This window comes from Mesoplodon bidens (assembly GCF_964165515.1).
Source record: "Mesoplodon bidens genome assembly, chromosome: 11".
In the NCBI taxonomy this organism is placed as follows: Eukaryota; Metazoa; Chordata; class Mammalia; order Artiodactyla; family Ziphiidae; genus Mesoplodon; species Mesoplodon bidens.
In genome coordinates this window covers 17,510,232-17,533,300 of record NC_138167.1, presented here as the reverse complement: position 1 = coordinate 17,533,300, position 23,069 = coordinate 17,510,232, and the positions used below count along the sequence as shown (strand labels likewise).

Here is a 23,069-nt window from a genome sequence, read left to right as displayed (position 1 = left end):
CTTCCCCAATTTGGTAAAAGACATAAATTTACAGATTCAAAATGGTCAAAATTCAAGCAGAATCATAAGTACAAAGGAAATCACATCTAAATACATCATAATCAAATTGCTAAAAACCTATTAAGTACAGGTCTTGCAGGCAGCCAAAAAACAAACAAACAAAAACCCCAAAACACCACACTACAAACAGAGGACATTCATTTGAATGATCACCAACTCATCACAGGTCAAAACAGTGTTCTTAGGAAATATAAGTATTGAAATATTAAGGGGTAAAGAAGATTTATGTGTGTAAATTGCTCAAGTTAATTCACAAAAAGAAATAGAAAATGGTAAAGCAAAGGAAGTAGAATATTACTGGGGGAATCTGGAAGAGGATATATGGGAGTGCATTGAAGCATTCTTCTGACTTTTCTAGTATTTCCTAATTCTGTCAACTGATGGAATTTAGAAGCAGTAATGCCCAACAAAGAACAATTAAGGCAACCAGGCCTTAATTTCTAAATATTCTCTAAAAAAAAAAAAACCAACAATGTCAGGGATCTGTGAAGAAATAGCTGAATTGAGGGTTGGGGCAGGGAAAGTACAAATCTAGCCTGGAACACTTCATGTTGCCAGAAAAGGAAGTGCTCTAAAAATGAGGTGGGCAATGTTGCAAGAATACAGCAGCCAACTTGAAGGAGCTCTCAATCACCAAGCTGGAACAAACTGAGCCACAGAATGACTATAATAGAATGATAGCCCACATAATATCCTTGTGTCCTTACTGGTTGGATAAATAAATAAAGGTAAATAATAAAGGAACAGCTCTTCCTTACAGTAAAATTCCAATTTATGAATGTAGAAGGAAAGAGAGAAATAGAAAATCAACATCATGCAAACATCACAATATTGTTGCAGGAAAAAACTGCCAACGGATGCTAAAATTAATAGCAAAGAAACCGCACAACTTCCAAGTATCCTCTTCCACAAGCTAATTACCAATTAAAAGTAAAACGTGGGGAGAGAAACCTGGCAGACACTTCAATTAAGTAACTAAGGTTAAAACCACTAGTAACATGTATTAACATCTTACACCTCATATGATACACTGAAAAGGGCCTATTTCTATGGTAGTCTTGACAAAAATACATATCTATATTTTCAGAGTAAGGAAATAAGAAAAACAAATGTGAAATGGTAGAGGCAAGGAAGAACTCTGGAAAGCTGAATCAGAAATTGGAGGTGTCAGTATGGACTCAATTTCTAAAACATACATGAATATGAGCATGTGTGCATGCGCACACACACACGTACGTGCGCGTTCCCTTGCTCTGCCAGCTAAAAGGGCCTAAGATAAGTAATATCCCAGGAGCAATGAGCATCCCTAGTTCTCAGATCTAAATTTCTAAATACTAACACCCCCAAAAGGAACCAGGCTCCTTGGAGAAAATGCCTGATTCCAGGGGTCAGGAAGGGAAGTACAAAATTAGTCTGCAATTTCTTGTTTTACTAGAAGGTAAGGAAGTGCTCAGAAAATTTCGGGGTATATCAAAAGGACATAGGAACCAGATTTGATGGGGTTCCCCCAAGCCAAATCTCAGACAATTTAACATCAATATATATAAGTGTAGTAACAAATTATAATGCATTGAGGGCTTCCCTGGTGGCGCAGTGGTTGAGAGTCCGCCTGCCGATGCAGGGGACACGGGTTCGTGCCCCAGTCTGGGAAGATCCCACATGCTGCGGAGCGGCTAGGCCCATGAGCCATGGCCACTGAGCCTGCGCGTCCGGAGCCTGTGCTCCGCAACGGGAGAGGCCACAACAGTGAGAGGCCCGCGTACCGCAAGAAAAAAAAAAAAAAATTATAATGCATTGAATAAAACAGAAACCCATGAGTATACACTTAAAATACAGTCACATGGATGGTAGATCAGAGAAAGATAACAGACAGATACAAGAGAATGATTCCTTACAGTAAACAGAGATAGATAGATGATAGACAAGAGATCCCTTACAGTAAAAGGTTGATATACGTGAAGCATGCAGCAGCACTACAAGTGACTAATTTGCAGCCATCACAATAAAGACTGGTTTAGATAATTATCAAGTATTGTTAAATCAGGGGAGGAGGACAGGAGATGTTTGACAAGGAGCAAAATACTTAAATCTCAAAGTATCTCCCCACAGACTGCTTATTAGTTACCGCAGGGAAAACAACTATACAGTGACGACACAGAACAATACTTTGACCAGGTGATCAAAATTAACAACAACATTGATTTCCTCAGACGTGATACTCTAACAAGGACAAATCACTTCTGCAGTATTTTGGCTGGAATACATAACCTCAATCTAATCACTAGAAAACACCAGACAAACCCAAATTGGAAGGCATTCTAATAAAACACACAAACACACACACACTGCTGACTATTTTCATTATGGAAAATTGATCTTCATGATAAACGTTATCTGAAGGTAGAAATCATATCTTACCTTTGTATCTCCACCATCTATCACACTACCTGAAAATTAGAAACTGAGCTTAACAAACATTAGTTGAATGGATAGTCCTTGCCTAGATTGTAAGATGCTAAGTCCCAAACAGTGTCTTTATTCCTGCTTCCAGCCCCAAGCACAGTGAAAACAAAAAGTATAGTGGCTAGAATAATGAATTTTTAAACTAAGTAAAGAAAATTTGTTCATAATTTATACAATATTCTACACTCTCATCTCAACCAAATTTTCAAAAGTAAACTTTTTTCAAAATTTTTAAACACTATATTAAAAAACCAGAGATTAGAAATTTAAAGACTCACTTCAAATATACAAATAGTTATACACGAACATTTAAAAGCTTTTTCTACAATAGGAAAACCACAATAATAAGTTGAAGTAACCAGATTTATGGATACAAGCAGTTAGAACTCAACTTTATTGTTACAACCAATTTTTATTTACAGAATATAAATCTCTTCAAAAAGATACATTCCTTCATTTAATCAATGGTAAAAGGCCTTATTAAACAGAAATAAAGCCTAAACATCACTTATATTTAAACAGAAATACAGATTCATTAAAAGTTTATGAACACATAGCAAAACTGCATTTTTATTTAAGCAGTTACATGAATGAGGCTGTTTTTAATTTTCTTCACTGGTAACCCCATTTTAACCAGAGAACAAATTTTACTTAAATTAACAGTAGTAAAAATGTAAAAATTAAATTTTAAACATGAAAAGAAGCAACAAAAAACAGGAAGTATCTTCATTACCAAACAGATTAACAAGTTCCCAGACACTCAGATACTTTCTGAGGCATATCAAAACACCTACATCAAACGTTGCATTCATTTGAGAGGTATCAATACATTTTCAGTGCTGAGACTATTTGTAGCACTTACAGTATTTACAGAGCAGCATTATACTACTATGGTTCACATTTGAGAAACAAAAATTTAACCTTTATGCCACAATTTCCGAATTCAACATACAGCTAATGCAATGACAATTATTCATTTTGTTTTTTTCTTCTGAAACTGATTAAGGACATTGTCATTTAAGAACATGGAATAATGCCAGGTCTTCTTTCTTAAAATAATGGTATATTTTAAAATCCAAATACTTCAAATCATGGAAACTTCAACCAGCTATACAAAGGCTCCTAAATACAGCAGAGTTTAAAAGTTTCCTTTTTGCAGATTCTACCAATTTATAATTACTTTAGTACATGTAAGTAACAGGAAACTTCTTCAGATTATTGAACAATAAAAATTACAGGGTGTCACCATATAATTTAAGTAGCAGCACAGCACAACCGCATCAAGTGCTCTCATTTCCTCCACTGCTTTTGGGGGGTCTTTCCCAGTTCACAGGAGCTAGTTTAAACAGATACTATCAGGTCTTAATCTCTCAAAGTTCCTTTTGAAATTTAATGGAACAATTCAAATCAGCCACCTTTTTCTTACTCTTCACTAACTAGTTCAAATGTAACATGTAATGTTTTCAATTTGTATAAACACCTTGTGTTTTGTTAAAATGATTAATGGTATTAATACCATTAATGGGCAAGGTATAGACAAACATATGCCTACATTTAGGGATTAAGAGCATTTTACAGAGCAATTTTTTCGTAACTAGAAAGCCATAGGATGCATAACGAACACAGATTTTATTTTAACTTGCTGTTTGATAACATCAGTTGCATAGTAAGTGCATTAAGTATAGGAGAGAAGAGAAAGCAGATTCCAGGACAGAAACCTACTAAAAACTTGAATTCTGAATGCCTCAAAGTCAAAAGGGTATTTTCTATAAGCACTATATTATTTTTTCTATTCAAATAGTTTAAATCTGTCCATTTCAAATTATGATCCAGAAAGGAAAATTTTAGTGTTAAAAACTGTTCAGAAAAGTCTAATTCATTGTGTAATATATCTTATTAATTTCAGTTTTCAAGTATTCAAGTAATGCAAACTCAAGCATTTTCTTTTATAGCAATACATTTACGGACTAAACTTCAAAGATGGGGGAAAATTCATTTAAAATAATCGTTACACTTCTCTGTCTGAAGACATCAAACCCAAGACATAACATTGTAATCTCACAAGTGGTGTGTAGCAGAAAAAAAAGGTGGTTCCATATAACTAATGTCTTTCGTTAAAAAAAGAAACAAAAACAAAACAGATTGCCTTAATATGTAACTAAGTTTCCAGTCAAAGACATTCTAAAAATCTAATGAAGAAAATTCAGAGCAAATCAATTTTGAAATAAAGATAAAGCTGCTTTACCACATACTTATAATTCACTTTCCTCTGTGCATAAAAACTACTAGCATTTGCCTTTTGTGTAAAGTAGTGCAAGTTGCTGCCAGTAACAAAACTCTCCTCCTAGCATAAAGCATTGTTAACTTTGTCTATCAAGTGAATGACTGACTAATATTAAAAGCTTAAGTCTGTATCACTTTGGAATGCAGTATAAAATGCTTATTAAAAGCAATTTAAAGCAGAAAATCAAACTGATAGTCTTCTCATTTACATTATGAAGGAATTCAAAAATGGTACAGAAAGCTTTGTGTAATGTAAAAAAGAAATATCCATATAACTTTAAAAGTGGAGGTTTTTAACTTTTAATTGAGAGTGTTTGGGGGGAATTTTTCCTTTAAATCTGGAAGGTTTCATAATAAATATATTTATGAAGTTAAATATTTTTAGTTCAGCAAAAATGGAATTAGCAGTCATTAAAAGAACGCATACCTTTTCTGTGTTTTACAGTCCCATAATGAACAACTTTATACTTAGAGAAGCCAAATGAGACATGCTTAAGCTGAACTAGGAGCTATTACTTATCATCTCCCTTGTATATGAGGGACTTAAGATTCACACTGAGATATACAAAAACTCAAAGTTTTTTTTTTGTAGAAAAAGGTTAACAGCCTTGAAAACAGAAAAGGATAACACTTCAGTCTGCAATCATAAAATTATATTTTTAATTTGCTTTAGCTTAGAATCATGACTCAAATAATGGAATTCTAACAATGTATTAATTTACTGCTTGCAGGAATCTAACCTCCAAAAACTAGTGGTCAACTAAAGATTGAAGAAAAGTCATATGAGGCACTGAGAGGCTAAATAAATAAGTACTGACATTAACAAAAACTGACAAACCCTATTTCCAGTCCCTCTTGTTATCCCACTGTGCAGCCCGATTTGTTGGCTATTTCCAGTCTAAAACCAAAGAGCTGGATCATGACCTTTCAGAAAAATGTCTACAAAACGGAAAAGAATGCAAAACAATACACAATCTCATATGCAACATACAAGTCACACTAATTTACAAATTTTTATTTACACTGTTTTATATACATTCCAGGCAGACCTAGTTGATGAGTTTTGTGCTCATATTGATCTCAAATGATCATGTGAACAGTATGATTTACTACCACATCTCTTTAATTCCCAGAAGGTGGTGGTAGCATGGGGTCAGGAGGGAAAAAAAATCAAGTATTACTGGTCAGGTAAGATCATACAAGTATGTAAGGAACAAAGGGAAAACAAATTGTGGAATTTTGCTTGCTAAAGCATCCAGGCCACTATGGTCTATTGACTAACAGTGAGTATACATGAATGCCACTTCTCTAACAACCGTTTTCATATTTACAAAATGAGCTTACTATCAGTTGAGTTATTAGGTAAGGCATTCAAGTTCCTTAGCTTAACATAAAAAGGCAAAAGACATCTCAGCAAGCCACAGGACAAATTTTAGAGGGATGTTTTCCCTTTAGAATCCCTTAAATGATCAATTAAAAGGGAAGCAAATTTTGAACCCTATTATTAGGCTGAGGCATGATCCCAAAAACCTGTACAGGAAGTGGGAACATCGTAATACCCAAAATCTAACCTAGAAGTGGGGGAAATATCTTAAATACCTTATTTTGTTCCCAAGATTCATTGCCTAGGGCTAAAGTGAGAGCCTTTATTCCCCTCTACATTCACTTCTATATGAATCTCTCTGAACCACTTACAAGAGTATCACAGCTAGCAGCTATGCACAATCTACCAGCAGTGGCTCAGTGAATCTCTATTCAAAATAGTGTGAAGAATGTGGAGTAAGGTAGAAAAATGATCTTCTCTCTTCCCACAGTTCTCCAAGATATATCTGCACCTTTAAGAAGTCGGAAAGCAAAAAAAATCAAGAGTACTACATATTCTTCATTGTTCTAAGAAAATGTTCCAGCCCCAGAGGAAATTCCACCAAAAACAATTTTTCAAGTTCACTCTTAACATTATATAAAAAGCTATTCATTGTTTAATTGGTTCCTTTCATTTAGTTAATTAGGTAAAATTCTATTGATCCTACAGTAATACGGTTTATAAAAACAGAAGTGAACATGTGTAACATTGGGGAGGTAGAAAACAAATCTTGGTCTAACAATGTTATAGAGACACAAAACAGATTCTAAGATTCTATTCATGTAACTAGAATTTACCATTTTAAATGGCCTGTAAGTGTTTCTACTTACTTTATTAGCTTTAAACATCTTGAGATAATCCAAGTATTTTAAAGCACTTATCTGAGAATACAAGTCACTTGGAATAATACATCAGACTCCCCAGAAGATTTCTCAGAGGTTAATCTGTAGCTGCATATTCTGAATATGCAGATCCATTAAGCCAACTTTGTACATGGGCACTTATGTGACCAAAGTGCAAAGCTTGTCAGACTAATTTTCTAAGCAAAGTTAACCATGACTGCTCAACTCTACACAGCAGTCTTCAAAACCGGATGCTTGCTTATCTATCCCAAAGATCTAAGTTCCTTCCAAATAATAACTGCTGTCCTCTCACTCTCAGACAGACAAAAGCAAACAAACAAAATCAAAAGAAATCAAACCAAACAGAAGCCCTCCTACCATGAGTATTTTTGCTTAATTCACATTGTTATATCAGATTTTAAGTGTACAAGATTCATGTTCTAAATGTTCCTTATTTAATTCTTTTAACCACCTCAACTTATTTCTCTGAAACTATTGATACATTTATCAAGTAATCATTTGCTATCATTCTAAAGACATGGAGCCAGACTAAAACATTAAAACCACAGTGTAAGGAATGAATCTGAAGAAGTAGAAAAGAATTAATCTAAATGACATTTTCTTGTTCCCAAGTATGATAAGCATTCTGTCTTTGTTTCAAAAATTAGCAATTGCTGTACTAGCTACTATTTAATAACAAACAAAATACACAACATCTCAATAAGTAAAACAAAATTTTTGGTTAGAAACAATTTGATATAGTAAAATTTTAAAAACAAACTGTAACTTAAATGACCATATATAGTATATGAAAACATTATTTAATACAGATTTTGGTAACATAAAATCATCATATATCTATTCCAGGATTATATGGTAAATATTAATATTTATACTGCCAGACTATGTAGCAAGAGGGGAATTTAATTCTAAGATGTTCCCCCCCCCAAAATGCTTTCCAGTACTCCAGAAAGATGTACCACTAGCACAGACAGTGAATGTAGTTCACTCTCCTAAACAGATATTTTTCTATGAACATCTTAAGTTATCTAAACCAGTGTCTGGCATTCCAAGAGTAAATGATTCATTTAACTAACAGTGTGTCAAAATAAAAAGGTTACACTGAACACCTAAAATGTTTACTAAAATTAATCTTATTAAAGTAAAACTTAAAAAAAAAATTTCCTCTGGAAAATTTTTGTTGCTTACACTCAACAAACAGATGAAACAGATGAAAACAGTCACAGAATTCATGTTAAATTTATAATAAATAATTCACATATAACATAGATTAAATTATCAAAGGATTAAACTGACATCTTTATACCTTTTTGCTGATTTAACAAACTTCTAACCCACCACATACTGAGAGCAGTAGGTGTATTTCTTAACATCATTCAGACTATTTAAAAAATAAATTGGTTGCTTAGAAGCATAATTTGTAAAGCAAGATAACCAAATTAAAAGAATTTTAACATATACTGGCTTTTTGGAATTTATTAAAATATCCACAAGCATTGTTCAGCTACTTAAGAATAATTAAATGTCTTCTTTACTCAGGCACCTTTAATGCAGTAACCTCAGGCTTCATCTTAAAGTATTGGTTAAAACGAACAATTGCATACCTATTGAGAAAACAGAGTAACAACATAATTACAGCTAAAAACCTTAATCCTCCGTTTATTTCCACCCACCCGTTCTAAACTGATTTTTTTTAAGTTTTTAAATTTTCAAGGGACATATTTTTAGTTTATTGCACCACCTACTGGATACTTTTCTAATACTGAAATCATTTAACAGATTATACCAGATTTCCTTGCAGACCAATTATTAAATGTATGCAAACTCTGCAACATTTGACTAAAAATAATAACTACAATGTCCCCTATAAATTCTAAATGTAAATCCCAAAAGAGTAGAGACAAATGTAATGCATACAGTAAAATTAAACTTACCCAAGGAAATCAAACTCAATAGTGGAGTATTTGGCTTGAATCAAAGCCCACAATCCCCAAAAGAAATGTGAAGCCTAAAAAAAGGGAAGAAAAATCAAGAATTATGATAATGCATTTCTTTGTAAAACAAATATTAAATTGTAAGTTTTTTCCTTTTTCATCAACTCCATGAACAATACTTTCTTGATGCTTTTTTTAACACAAAGTATCTAAAACACAGGTAATACTGAAGTGTACAGTTATCTGGATTGCTACAGACCACTTTTGTCCACAAAAGAGGTTATAATAAATTATAATCACTAAAAAAGAAACAGAGCCCAGTTCCCGTACCCTGCTTTGTGTGGGCAGAGTTCAGCATCAGCACTGATACATGTTGTTAGTTAAGTGTTTTTAATGGGTCATAATTGCTAACAGGATTTCCTATAAAATACATTATCAAAGGATTTTGTTTCTTAAAATATATACAAAAAGGAAAATTTAAATCTCAAAAATAAAACGTATACTGAAACCTGAAGATGTTCAGGGGGTGACAAATTTCTGAAATCAATTTTTATTGACCCAACAATTCTGCGCAATCAATGATGATATAAAGTTACACAACTTGACTTATGTTGGAGAAAAATGAGTCTGAGGACTTAAAGAGTAAACAGATGACTGGATAATTAGGAGCTACACAATAATTTTGTATGTGTGCTTTACAATCTATTTTCCTTTAAACACGATATTTTAAGATTCTGAGGGAGGAACCAAGATGGCGCAGTAGAATGACATGTTCTCACTCCCTCTTGTGAGAACACCAGAATCACAACTAGCTGCTGGACAATCATTGACAGGAAGAAACTGGAACTCACCAAAAAAGATACCCCATATCCAAAGACAAAGGAGAAGCCACAATGAGACAATAGGAGGGGCACAATCACAGTAAAATCAAATCCCATAACTGCTGCGTGGGTGACTCACAGACTGGAGAACACTTATACCACAGAAGTCCACCCACTGGCGTGAAGGATCTGAGCCCCACGTCAGGCTTCCCAACCTGGGGGTCCGGCAATGGGAGGAGGAATTCCTAGAGAATCAGACTTTGAGGGCTAGAGGGATTTGACTGCAGAACTTCCACAGGACCGGGGGAAACAGAGACTCCACTCTTGGAGGGCACACACAACGTAGTGTGTGCATCACGACCCAGGGGAAGGAGCAGTGACCCCATAGGAGACTGAACCAGACCTACCTGCTAGTGTTGGAGGGTCTCCTGCAGAGGCGGGGGGTGGCTCTGTTTCACTGTGGGGACGGGGACAATGACAGCAGAAGTTCTGGAAGAACTTCTTGGCGTGAGCCCTCCCAGAGTCTGTCATAAGCCCCACCAAAGAGCCCAGGTAGGCTCCAGTGTTGCGTTGCCTCAGGCCAAACAACCAACAGGGAGGGAACTCAGCCCCACCCATCAGCAGTCAAGCAGATTAAAGTTTTACTGAGCTCTGCCTACCAGAGCAATAGTCAGCTCTACCCGCCACCAGTACCTCCAATCAGACTTACACAAGCCTCTTAGATAGCCTCATCCACCAGACGGTAGACAGCAGAAGAAAGAAGAACTACAATCCTGCAGCCTATGGAACAAAAACCACATTCACAGAAAGACAGACAATATGAAAAGGCACAGGGCTATGTACCAGATGAAGGAACAAGATAAAACTCCAGAAAAACAACTAAATGAAGTGGAGATAGGCAACCTTTCAGAAAAAGAATTCAGAATAATGATAGTGAAGATGATCCAGGACCTCAGAAAAAGAATGGAGGCAAAGATTGAGAAGATGCAAGAAATGTTTAACAAAGACCGAGAAGAATTAAAGAACAAACAAACAGAGACGAACAATACAATAACTGAAATGAAAACTACACTGGAAGGAATCAATAGCAGAATAACTGAGGCAGAAGAACGGATAAGTGACCTGGAAGACAGAATGCTGGAATTCACTGCTGTGGAACAGAAGAAAGAAAAAAGAATGAAAAGAAAGGAAGAAAGCCTAAGAGATCTCTGGGACAACATTACACACAACAACATTCACATTATAGGGGTCCCAGAAGGAGAAGAGAGAGAGACAGGACCAGAGAAAATATTTCGAGAGGTTATAGTCGAAAACTTCCCTAACATGGGAAAGGAAATAGCCATCCAAGTCCAGGAAGTGCAGAGAGTCGCATACAGGATAAACCCAAGGAGAAACACACCAAGACACATAGTAATCAAATTGGCAAAAATTAAAGACAAAGAAAATTATTGAAAGCAGCAAGGGAAAAATGACAAATAACATACAAGGGAACTCCCATAAGGTTAACAGCTGATTTCTCAGCAGAAACTCTACAAGCCAGAAGGGAGTGGCATGATATACTTAAAGGGATAAAAGGGAAGAGCCTACAACCAAGATTACTCTACCTGGCAAGGATCTCATTCAGATTCGCTGTAGAAATCAAAAGCTTTACAGACAAGCAAAAGCTAAGAGAATTCAGCACCACCAAACCAGCTCTACAGCAAATGCTAAAGGAACTTCTCTAAGTGGGAAACACAAGAGAAGAAAAGGATCTACAAAAACAAACCCAAAACAATTAAGAAAATGGGCATAGGAACATACATATCAATAATTACCTTAAACATAAATGGATTAAATGCTCCAACCAAAAGACAGAGTTTTGCTGAATGAATACAAAAACAAGACCCATACATATGCTGTCTACAAGAGACCCACTTCAGATCTAGGGACACACTCAGACTGAAAGTGAGGGGATGGAAAAAGATATTCCATGCAAATGGAAATCAAAAGAAAGCTGGAGTAGCAATAGCAATACTCACATCAGATAAAATAGACGTTAAAATAAAGAATGTTACAGGAGACAAGGAAGGACACCACATAATGATCAAGGGATCAATCCAAGAAGAAGATATAACAATTATAAATATACATGCACCCAAAGTAGGAGCACCTCAATACATAAGGCAACTGCTAACAGCTCTAAAAGAGGAAATCGACAGTAACACAATAATAGTGGAGGACTTTAACACCTCACTTACACCAATGGACACATCATCCAAAATGAAAATAAATAAGGAAACAGAAGCTTTAAATGACACAATAGACCAGATACATTTAATTGATATTTATAGGACATTCCATACAAAAACAGCAGATTACACTTTCTTCTCCAGTGCGCACACAACACTCTCCAGGATAGATCACAGCTTCGGTCACAAATCAAGCCTCAGTAAATTTAAGAAAACTGAAATCATCTCAAGCATCTTTTCTGACCATAAGGCTATGATATTAGAAATGAATTACGGGAAAAAAATGTAAAAAACACAAACACATGGAGGCTAAACAATACGGTACTAAATAACCAAGAGATCACTGAAGAAATCAAAGAGGAAATCAAAAAATACCTAGAGACAAATGACAATGAAACCACGACGATCCAAAACCTATGGGATGCAACAACAGCAGTTCTAAGAGGGAAGTTTATAGCTATACAAGCCTACCTCAAGAAACAAGAAAAACCTCAAGTAAACAATCTAACCTTACACCTAAAGGAACTAGAGAAAGAAGAACAAAATAAACCCAAAGTTAGCAGAAGGAAAGAAAACATAAAGATCAGAGCAGAAATAAATGAAATACAAACAAAGAAAACAATAGCAAAGATCAATAAAACTAAAAGCTGGTTCTTTGAGAAGATAAGCAAAATTGATAAACCAGTAGCCAGACTCATCAAGAAAAAGAGGGAGAGGACTCAAATCAATAAAATTAGAAATGATACAGACTGCCAACAAACACATAAAAGAATGCTCAACATCATTAATCATTAGAGAAATGCAAATCAAAACTACAATGAGATATCATCTCACACCAATCAGAATGGCCATCATCAAAAAATCTAGAAACAATAAATGCTGGAGAGGGTGTGGAGAAAAGGGAACACTCTTGAACTGCTGGTGAGAATGTGAATTGATACAGCCACTATGGAGAACAGTATGGAGGTTCCTTAAAAAACTGCAAATAGAACTACCATATGACCCAGCAATCCCACTACTGGGCATATACCCTGAGAAAACCATAATTCAAAAAGAGTCATGTATCAAAATGTTAATTGCAGCTCTATTTACAATAGGCAGGAGATGGAAACAACCTAAGTGTCCATCATCAGATGAACGGATAAAGAAGATGTGGCACATATATACAATGGAATATTACTCAGCCATAAAAAAATATGAAATTGAGCTATTTGTAATGAGGTGGATGGACCTAGAGTCTGTCATACAGAGTGAAGTAAGTCAGAAAGAGAAAAACAAATACTGTATGCTAACGCATATATATGGAATTTAAGAAAAAAAATGTCATGAAGAACCTAGGGGTGAGACAGGAATAAAGACACAGACCTACTAGAGAATGAACTTGAGGATATGGGGAGGGGAAGGGTAAGCTGTGACAAAGTGAGAGAGTGGCATGGACATATATACACTACCAAATGTAAAATAGCTAGCTAGTGGGAAGCAGCTGCATAGCACAGGGAGATCAGCTCAGTGCTTTGTGACCACCTAGAGGGGTGGGATAGGGAGGGTGGGAGGGAGGGAGACGCAAGAGGGAAGAGATATGGGAATATATGTATAACTGATTCACTTTGTTATAAAGCAGAAACTAACACACCACTGTAAAGCAATTATACTCCAATAAAGATGTAAACATAATAATAATAAAAAATAAAATAAAATAAAATTAGAAATGAAAAAGAAGTTACAACAGACACTGCAGAAATACAAAGCATCCTAAGAGAGTATTACAAGCACCTCTATGCCAATAAAATGGACAACCTGGAAGAAATGGACAAATTCTTAGAAAGGTATAACCTTCCAAGATTGAACCAGGAAGAAACAGAAAATATGAACAGACCAATCACAAGTAATGAAATTGAAACTATGATTAAAAATCTTCCAACAAACAAAAGTCCAGGACCAGATGGCTTCACAGGTGAATTCTATCAAACATTTAAAGAAGAGCTACACCCATCCTTCTCAAACTCTTCCAAAAAATTGCAGAGGGAGTAACACTCCCAAACTTATTCTATGAGACCACCATCACCCTGATACCAAAACCAGACAAAGATACTACAAAAAAAAGAAAATTACAGACCAATATCACTGATGAATATAGATGCAAAAATCCTCAGCAAAAAACTAGCAAACAGAATCCAACAACACATTAAAAGAATCATACACCATGATCAAGTGGGATTTATCCCAGGGATGCAAGGATTCTTCAATATACGCAAATCAATCGATGTGATACAGCATATTTACAAATTGAAGATTAAAAACCAAATGATCATCTCAATAAATGCAGAAAAAGCTTCTGACATAATTCAACACCCATTAATGATAAAAACTCACCAGAAAGTGGGCACAGAGGGAACCTACCTCAACATAATAAAGGCCATATACGACAAACCCACAGCAAACATCATTCTCAACGGTGAAAAACTGAAAGCGTTTTCTCTAAGATCAGGAACAAGACAAGGATGTCCACTCTCGCCACTATTATTCAACATAGTTTTGGAAGTCCTAGCAACGGCAATCAGAGAAGAAAAAGAAATAAAAGGGATACAAATTGGAAAAGAAGAAGTAAAATTGTCACTGTTTGCAGATGACATGATACTATACATAGAGAATCCTAAAAATGCCACCAGAAAACTACTAGAGCTAATCAATGAATTTGGTAAAGCTGCAGGATACAAAATTAATGCACAGAAATCTCTTGCATTCCTATACACTAATGATGAAAAATCTGAAAGAGAAATTAAGGAAACACTCCCATTTACCACTGCAACGAAAAGAATAAAATACCTAGGAATAAACCTACCTAGGGAGACAAAAGACCTGTATGCGGAAAACTATAAGACACTGATGAAAGAAATTAAAGATGATACCAACAGATGGAGAAATATACCATGTTCTTGGACTGGAAGAATCAATATTGTGAAAATGACTATACTACCCAAAGCAATCAACAGATTCAATGCAATCCCTATCAAATTACCAATGGCATTTTTTATGGAACTAGAACAAAGCATCTTTAAATTTGTATGGAGACACAAAGGACCCCAAATAGCCAGAGCAGTCTTGAGGGAAAACAATGGAGCTGGATGAATCAGACTCCCCGACTTCAGACTATACTACAAAGTTACAGTAATCAAGGCAATATGGTACTGGCATAAAAACAGAAACACATATCAATGGAACAAGATAGAAAGTCCAGAGATAAACCCACGCACCTATGGTCAACTAATCTACGACAAAGGAGGCAAGGATATACGACGGAGAAAAGACAGTCTCTTCAATAAGTGGTGCTGGGAAAACTGGACCCCTACATGTAAAAGAATGAAATTAAACACTCCCTGACACCATACACAAAAATAAACTCAAAATAGATTAGAGACCTAAATGTAAGACCGGAGACTATAAAACTCTTAGAGGAAAACATAGGAAGAACACTGTTTGACATAAATCACAGCAAGATCTTTTTTGATCCACCTCCTAGAGTAATGGAAATAAAAACAAAAATAAACAAATGGGACGTAATGAAACTTCAAAGCTTTTGCACACCAAAGGAAACCATAAATAAGACCAAAAGACAACCTGCAGAATGGGAGAAAATATTTGCAAATGAATCAACGGACAAAGGATTAAGCTCCAAAATATATAAATAGCTCATTCAGCTCAATATTAAAGAAACAAACAACCCAATCCAAAAATGGGCAGAAGGCCTAAATAGACATTTCTCCAAAGAAGATATACAGATGGCCAAGAAGCACATGAAAAGCTGCTCAACATCACTAATTATTAGAGAAATGCAAATCAAAACTACAGTGAGGTATCACCTCACACCAGTTAGAACGGGCATTTTCAGAAAATCTACAAGCAACAAATGCTGGAGAGGGTGTGGAGAAAAGGGAACCCTCTTGCACTGTTGGTGGGAATGTAAATTGATACAGCCACTATGGAGAACAGTATGGAGGTTCCTTAAAAAGCTAAAAATAGAATTACCATATGATCCAGCAATCCCATTACTGGGCATGTACCCAGAGAAAACCACAATTCAAAAAGACATATGCACCCCAATGTTCATTGCAGCATTATTTACAATAGCCAGGTCAGGGAAGCAACCTAAATGCCCACTGACAGATGAATGGATAAAGAAGTTGTGGTACATATATACAATGGAATATTACTCAGCCATAAAGAGGAACGAAACTGAGTCATTTGTTAAGACGTGGATGGATCTAGAGACTGTCATACAGAGTGAAGTAAGTCAGAAAGAGAAAAACAAATATCGTATATTAATGCATATATGTGGAACCTAGAAAAATGGTACAGATGAACCGGTTTGCAGGGCAGAAGCTGAGACACAGATGTAGAGAACAAACGTATGGATAGCAAGCGGGGAAAGCAGCATGGGGAGAGGGGATGGTGGTGTGATGAATTGGGCAATTGGGATTGACGTGTATATACTGATGTGTATAAAATGGATAACTAACAAGAACCTGCTGTATAAAATAATAAATTAAATTTTTTAAAAAAGCAGACTCACAGATAAAAAGAACAAACTAGTGGTTACCACTTGTGGGGGTGGGCAATATAGGGGTGGGGGAAAAAATGGTTATCATGGGGTTATATGAAGTCACGTGTATGAAACTTCTGGAAATTGTAAAGCACTACAAAATTTTTAAAATCTTTCATTCAATAAAAAATTATGTACAATAAAAAAAAAAACGGGCAGTGTTTTGGTCAGTTCAGTAAAGCTACACAGAAAAGATTGCCAAGCATATGCTGGCTCCTAGTTTTTATGCCTTTTGTGGTTCAGAGGCATTCCTTTCATTCTGATGACTTAAGAATACTTATCTCCAGCTTGCTTTTTCCCATTAGTTTCTGTCTACTTTACTGTCTTCAGTTTATCTTGTTTAATGACAGATTTTTAAAGCACTTGGTATTTTACTTTTTTAGTCATCATTCTTTTTATATCCCTACTTATTACATCTTATTAGAAAACCTATTTTGTTCTGTTTCAGTTTTTTCTGCTACATATTTATGAGCCTTCCAATTGGCTTTCTCTTTGAAAGCATTAAACAGAATATTGGTATAAATTATATTGTACATACAAGCAAAAATAAAATAGTTGCATGTGTACTTTTTTAACATTTACATAGATAGATATTTAGCTTACATTTATCTCTACCTATGCATTTTTTGATTAGCTATAATCCACATCCAAATATTTAGACCATCTGTTCTCATATCTTGAAAATGGACTGATCTATATTTTTCCCTACTGGAAAATACCTTATACCTCATACCTTACTATATATATCCAGCTTTAATTTTCGTATCTTTCTATAGTGGTCAGATTCTACTAAGTTTTACCATTGCATTGTACTCCTTAGCTTTTCTAGGCTGGGACTACACAACACTGCATTATACAGAGTTAAATATTTGATAATCTAAAAAAAAAAAAGTTTCTGATAACACTAAGACTTCACTTCCCAAGAAATACTCTGTTCTAACTAGAAATACTATAACTAGAAAAAAATTACTAGGTGTGTGGTTGTAAGCAACTTAATTAACCCCTCTGTACGTTTGTTCCCTCATCTGTAAAATGCAAGTGAGATATTATAATTTATAATAAGATACAGACATTTGATCTTCATTCACTGTTCCTGGCTCATAGCTCCTTGGACTTTCCTAAGCATAGAGCAACTGGGAGCATCTTTTATTATAACATTTGGTCTTTTGTCATTGGTTCCTGAAATAGTTCCACAGCCATAAATGTGAAAGGAATGTCTTTGTTATTCTTAACAAGCCCCTTTCAACCACATGTTAATGAGGTGTCTTTTGGAAAGTCCCTAAGCTTGAGGGCTGGTTGTCAGGGGAAGTAACCACGTGATTAGAAGGTTGGAACTTTCCGCCCCACCACCTCCAGACTTCCAGGGAGGGAAGAGGGACTGAAAACTGAGATGGCCAATGATTTAATCAACCTTGCTTTGGTAATGAAGCATCCACTAAAACCTAAAAGGAAGGGGTTTGGAGAGCTTCCATATTTCGTGAACCAGAACCTACGCACATGCTGGGAGGGTGGTACACCCGAAACTACACAGGAACGTAAGTTCCCACACCCAGGACACTTCCAGACCTCACTGTACTGTACCTTTTCATCCAACTGTTCTTCTGTATCCTTATAATATCCTTTATGATAAACTGGTAAACAAATGTAAACATTCCTTTGAGTTCTGTGAGCCACTCTAGCAAATTAATAGGCCCCAAGGAGGGAGTTGTGGAAGCCTCCCATTTAAAGCCAGTGGACTTGAGAGTGGCATCTAAAGGGGCGAGGGGGCAGTCTTGTGGGACTGAACCTTTAACCTATGGAATCTGACACTATCTCCAGGTAGACAGTGTCAGACCTGAGTTAAATTTGTAAGACACCCAATCACTGCCTGCTAAGAACTAAAGAACTGATTGGTGTGTGGAAAAAAAACCACATCGGAGCAGCTGGCATACAACAAACATTCAATAAAACGTTAATTATTATAATTATATGAAACCAGAATGACAAAAATGATGAAGGTTTTTTTTAATGGCTTTTTTTCTGTCTAAGGAAGTGTCTCACGTATTGAAAAGTGATTTATGAGATGCCTTCCTTCTTTTGAAAGTCTAAATCAGTGGTTCTCAAAGTGGTCCGTGAATCCATGGAAGACTCTGAGGCCCAAAACTATTTTCATAATAATACTAATACGTCACTTGTCTTTTTGACTATGTTTACATTTGCAATGATGAAAAAGCAATACTGGGTGAAGCTCCTGGTACCTTAACATAAGTCAAGGCAGTGGTACCAAATTGAATTAGTATAGTAGTCTTATTCTTCACCACCACCACACACTCACAGTACAAATCCAGCCTCACTAAAGAATGTCCTTTAATAGTTAAAGTCCTTTAACTATTAATTTTATTAAATCTCCACCCTTGAGTACATGATATTCTGTGGGCTGATATAGGAAGTACACATAAAGCATGTCTGATGCATACCCAAAGCATGAAGCCTGTCTCAAGGAAAACCACATATGACTGAGTTGTGACCTAAACTTGCACATTTTTAATGGAACATCATTTTTACTTGAAAAACAACTGACATATGAACTAGAGTTATTAGACTTGGGTATTTGGCAGACACTTCTCAAATATAAAAGAGAGAACTTGTCATTTCAATGAGAATAACTGACAGTATTTGTTGCCAATGACAGACTTTGACTATTCAACCTAAAATTAGAACTTTGGAAAATCTGTATTCAACTCTGTGAGCTTATCAGCTTCTCAATAAAGTACCTAAAACTTTTCTGATACTGGTGGTGATATCAATAAATGTGATTTTTTAAATATCACATAATGAGATGTATCAACTTTTAGAAGATCTATAAAGCTCAATAAATCCATATTTTCCAAATAACTAATGAATGACATTCAAATTACAAAATCACGCATTGGTAAAAGAACCATTCAAAGTGCAAGATAAACTAATGGAGTTTAATGTAATAGAATACAAAAGTTAACTTATGTGTTCAGATTGAACATTACAATTAACCTTTAAGAAACTATCACTTGCTGAGTTTTGGTGAAGCATCAAAAAAGAATATCCACAATTCTCTGAAAAGGCAAAACACTCCTCCCTTCCAACAACCCTATGTGTGTGAAACAGGACTATCTTTATATACTTCAACCAAAACAATACATTGTAAGAGATGAAATGCAGGAGCAAATATGAGAATACAGCTTTTGTTATGCCAGACATTACAGAGGTTTGCAAAAGTATAAAATCATGTCATCCTCGCACTGAAGTGTTTTTTGATTTGGAAAATAGCTATTTTTCATTTTTAAAATGCTGTTTATGTTAACATGAGCTTTTTAAAAAAACAGGTATTTAATAAATATTTTGAATTTGTTTTAATTTCCAAGATGGTAAATACTGATAATTAAACCATATAAACAAAATCTCGTAGAGGTCTTCAAATAAGTTTTTGAAGCGTAAAGTAAGGTACTGACACCAAAAAGTTTGAGAACCACTAGTCTTAATCACCTCAGCATATTCTAATGATATAAAAATCATCTGCAAATGGCATCATAATCTCTTCCTATTAGGTGGGTTCGGTAGTAGAAAAGACTAAAATCAGGGGACATTCTACACCTAAAAATAACATCAAAACAGCTCTCCTCACCATTTTAAGCAGTGCTGGCAAATTTATTTCTCAATTTTTATTCATATAGTAATGGAAAATAATTAAATGATTCTAAACTAGAGAAGCATTATACATAAAACTTCACTTTTTTGGTAGGTAACACCTTTTATAGGGTGAAAAATTAAAAATTTATATGTAATATTAGACTCATAAACGGATAAAAGGGGAAGTGAGGAAATAGCCCATTTGTCATTTTGCATTCCCAAAAATGGCAAAGAGAGAATATTTAAGTACAAATAATATAATAATCTGTGATTCTATGATTTACTAATACTACTTCTCTCAGATTTGGAAGTTATGGATATGTAAGTCTCTCTATCAAAGGGTATTTTAATTCTTAGGCTACCCACATCTGTTGCAAAGAAAAATTAAAAGCTTTATATGGTGAACAAATAACTAAAATGAATCCTCAAACTGTTTCCTGAAAACCTCAATATAACTTTAATATTTTACTTAGAAAGAATCTGAAGTCTGCCAACAATGTGTCTAAAAGCTCCTCAAAGCTTAAAAAACCCCTGTATTCCCTATTTGGTTTTGTAATGCAAATACCTACTTTTGTTTGTCATCTCCTCAACATTAATTAATTATAGTAAACAATTAATTAGAAGTGAAATCTTTTAATATTGAGAAGTCTGATCATACCATTTACTGAACATTTATTTATTTAGAACATTACCAAACATTTATTTACCAAACAATAAACATTTACCAAACATTTATTTATTTAGAACAGCTACACCTTGATCTTATTCAAACCTCTTTTCCTCCCTTATCAAAACAGCTTTATAATGTATGTATGTGCTGTCTTCTTCATGACAAGTGATCAAGGAAAGAGGAGGAAACAGTATTTAAGACACATCCATAAGGAACAAGAGGAACTTGCCAGAGAATACCGGGAAAAGGGCATTCTAGGTAGAAAGGAATAATGTATACAAAAGCATACAGGCTTAGAACACCCTGGACTGTTTAGAAAACAAGATGACTCTGCCAGAGAGGAGGTGGGAGGTGAGAAATTTAGTGGGAAATAAGACAATTTGTAGATGCTATCATTTGGATTTCATTCTGTAAGTCATGGGGAGTCATAAAGTAGGAAAGTGACATAATCAGATTCATAAATTAGATTCTAGTTATTAGAAAGAGCACTTTTAAAATATACACTGTGGGACTTCCGGGTAAGGTGGCGGAAGAGTAAGACGCGGAGATCACCTTCCTCCCCACGGATACACCAGAAATACAGCTACACGTGGAACAACTCCTACAGAACACCTACTGAATGCTGGCAGAAGACCCCAGACCTCCCAAAAGGCAAGAAACTCCCCACATACCTGGGTAGGGCAAAGCGGAGAGACTCCCGCACAGAGGAGCGGTGCCGAGCGGCACTCACCAGCCCGAGAGGCTTGTCTGCTCGCCCGCCGGGGCAGGCGGCGCTGGAAGCTGAGGCTCGGGCTTCAGTCGGAGCGCAGGGAGAGGACTGCGGCTGGCGGCGAGAACTCAGCCTGAAGGGGGCTGGTGTGCCACAGCTAGCCGGGAAGGAGTCCGGGAAAACTCTGGAGCTGCCGAAGAGGCAAGAGACTTTTTCTTCCCTCTTTGTTTCCTGGTGCGTGAGGAGAGGGGATTAAGAGCGCTGCTTAAAGGGGCTCCACAGACGGGCGCGAGTCACGACTGAAAGCGCGGAGCCCAGTGACGGGCGTGGGACGCTGGGGCTGCTGCTGCTGCCGCCGCCGGGAGGCCTGTGTGCGAGCGCAGGTCACTGTCCACACCGCCCTTCCGGGAGCCTGTGCAGCCCGCCACTGCCGGGGTCCCGGGATCCAGGGGCGGCTTCCCTGGGAGAACGCACGGCGCGCCTCGGGCTGGTGCAACGTCACGCCGACCTCTGCCGCTGCAGGCTCACCCCGCACTCCGTGCCCCTCCCTCCCGCCCGGCCTGAGTGAGCCAGAGTCCCCGAAGAGGCTGCTCCTTTAGCCCTGTCCTGTCTGAGCGAAGAACAGACGCCCTCCGGCGACCTACACGCAGAGGCGGGGCCAAATCCAAAGCTGAGACCCAGGAGCTGTGAGAACAAAGAAGAGAAAGGGAAACCTCTCCCAGCAGCCTCAGAAGCAGCGGATTAAAGCTCCACAATCAACTTGATGTACCCTGCATCTGTGGAATACATGAATAGACAACAAATCATCCCAAATTGAGGAGCCAGGAGTCAGTGCTGTGCCTCTGAGGTGGGAGAGCCAACTTCAGGACACTGGTCCACAAGAGACCTCCCAGCTCCACATAATATCAAACGGCGAAAATCTTCCAGAGATCTCCATCTCAACACCAGCACCCAGCTTCACTCAACGACCAGCAAGCTACAGTGCTGGACACCCTATGCCAAACAACTAGCAAGACAAGAACACAACGCCACCCATTAGCAGAGAGGTGGCCTAAAATCATAAAAAGTCCGCAGACACCCCAAAACACACCACCAGACGTGGACCTGCCCACCAGAAAGACAAGATCCAGCCTCATCCACCAGAACACAGGCACTAGTCCCCTCCACCAGGAAGCCTACACAACCCACTAAACCAACCTTAGCCACTGGGGACAGACACCAAAAACAACGGGAACTACGAACCTGCAGCCTGCAAAAAGGAGACCCCAAACACAGTAACATAAGCAAAATGAGAAGACAGAAAAACACACAGCAGGAGAAGGAGCAAGATAAAAACCCACCAGACCTAACAAATGAAGAGGTAATAGGCAGTCTACCTGAAAAAGAATTCAGAATAATGATGGTAAAGATGATCCAAGATTCTATTTCCC

At 36.7% G+C, this 23,069-nt stretch overlaps 1 protein-coding gene across 1 annotated transcript in view; it reads right to left on the bottom strand.

Moving 5' to 3' along the window:
- Positions 1-5,800: 5,800 nt before the first annotated feature.
- Positions 5,801-23,069, bottom strand: part of ETNK1 (ethanolamine kinase 1) — a 77,450-nt gene continuing 60,181 nt past the window's right edge. Inside the window, exons 7-8 of the mRNA XM_081249200.1 lie at positions 8,967-9,040; positions 5,801-8,636 (exon numbers count right to left, since the gene is read on the bottom strand). Of these exons, the coding sequence (XP_081105326.1) occupies positions 8,564-8,636; positions 8,967-9,040 (147 nt within the window). The 3' untranslated portion in view covers positions 5,801-8,563. The remainder of the gene's footprint in view (positions 8,637-8,966; positions 9,041-23,069) is intronic.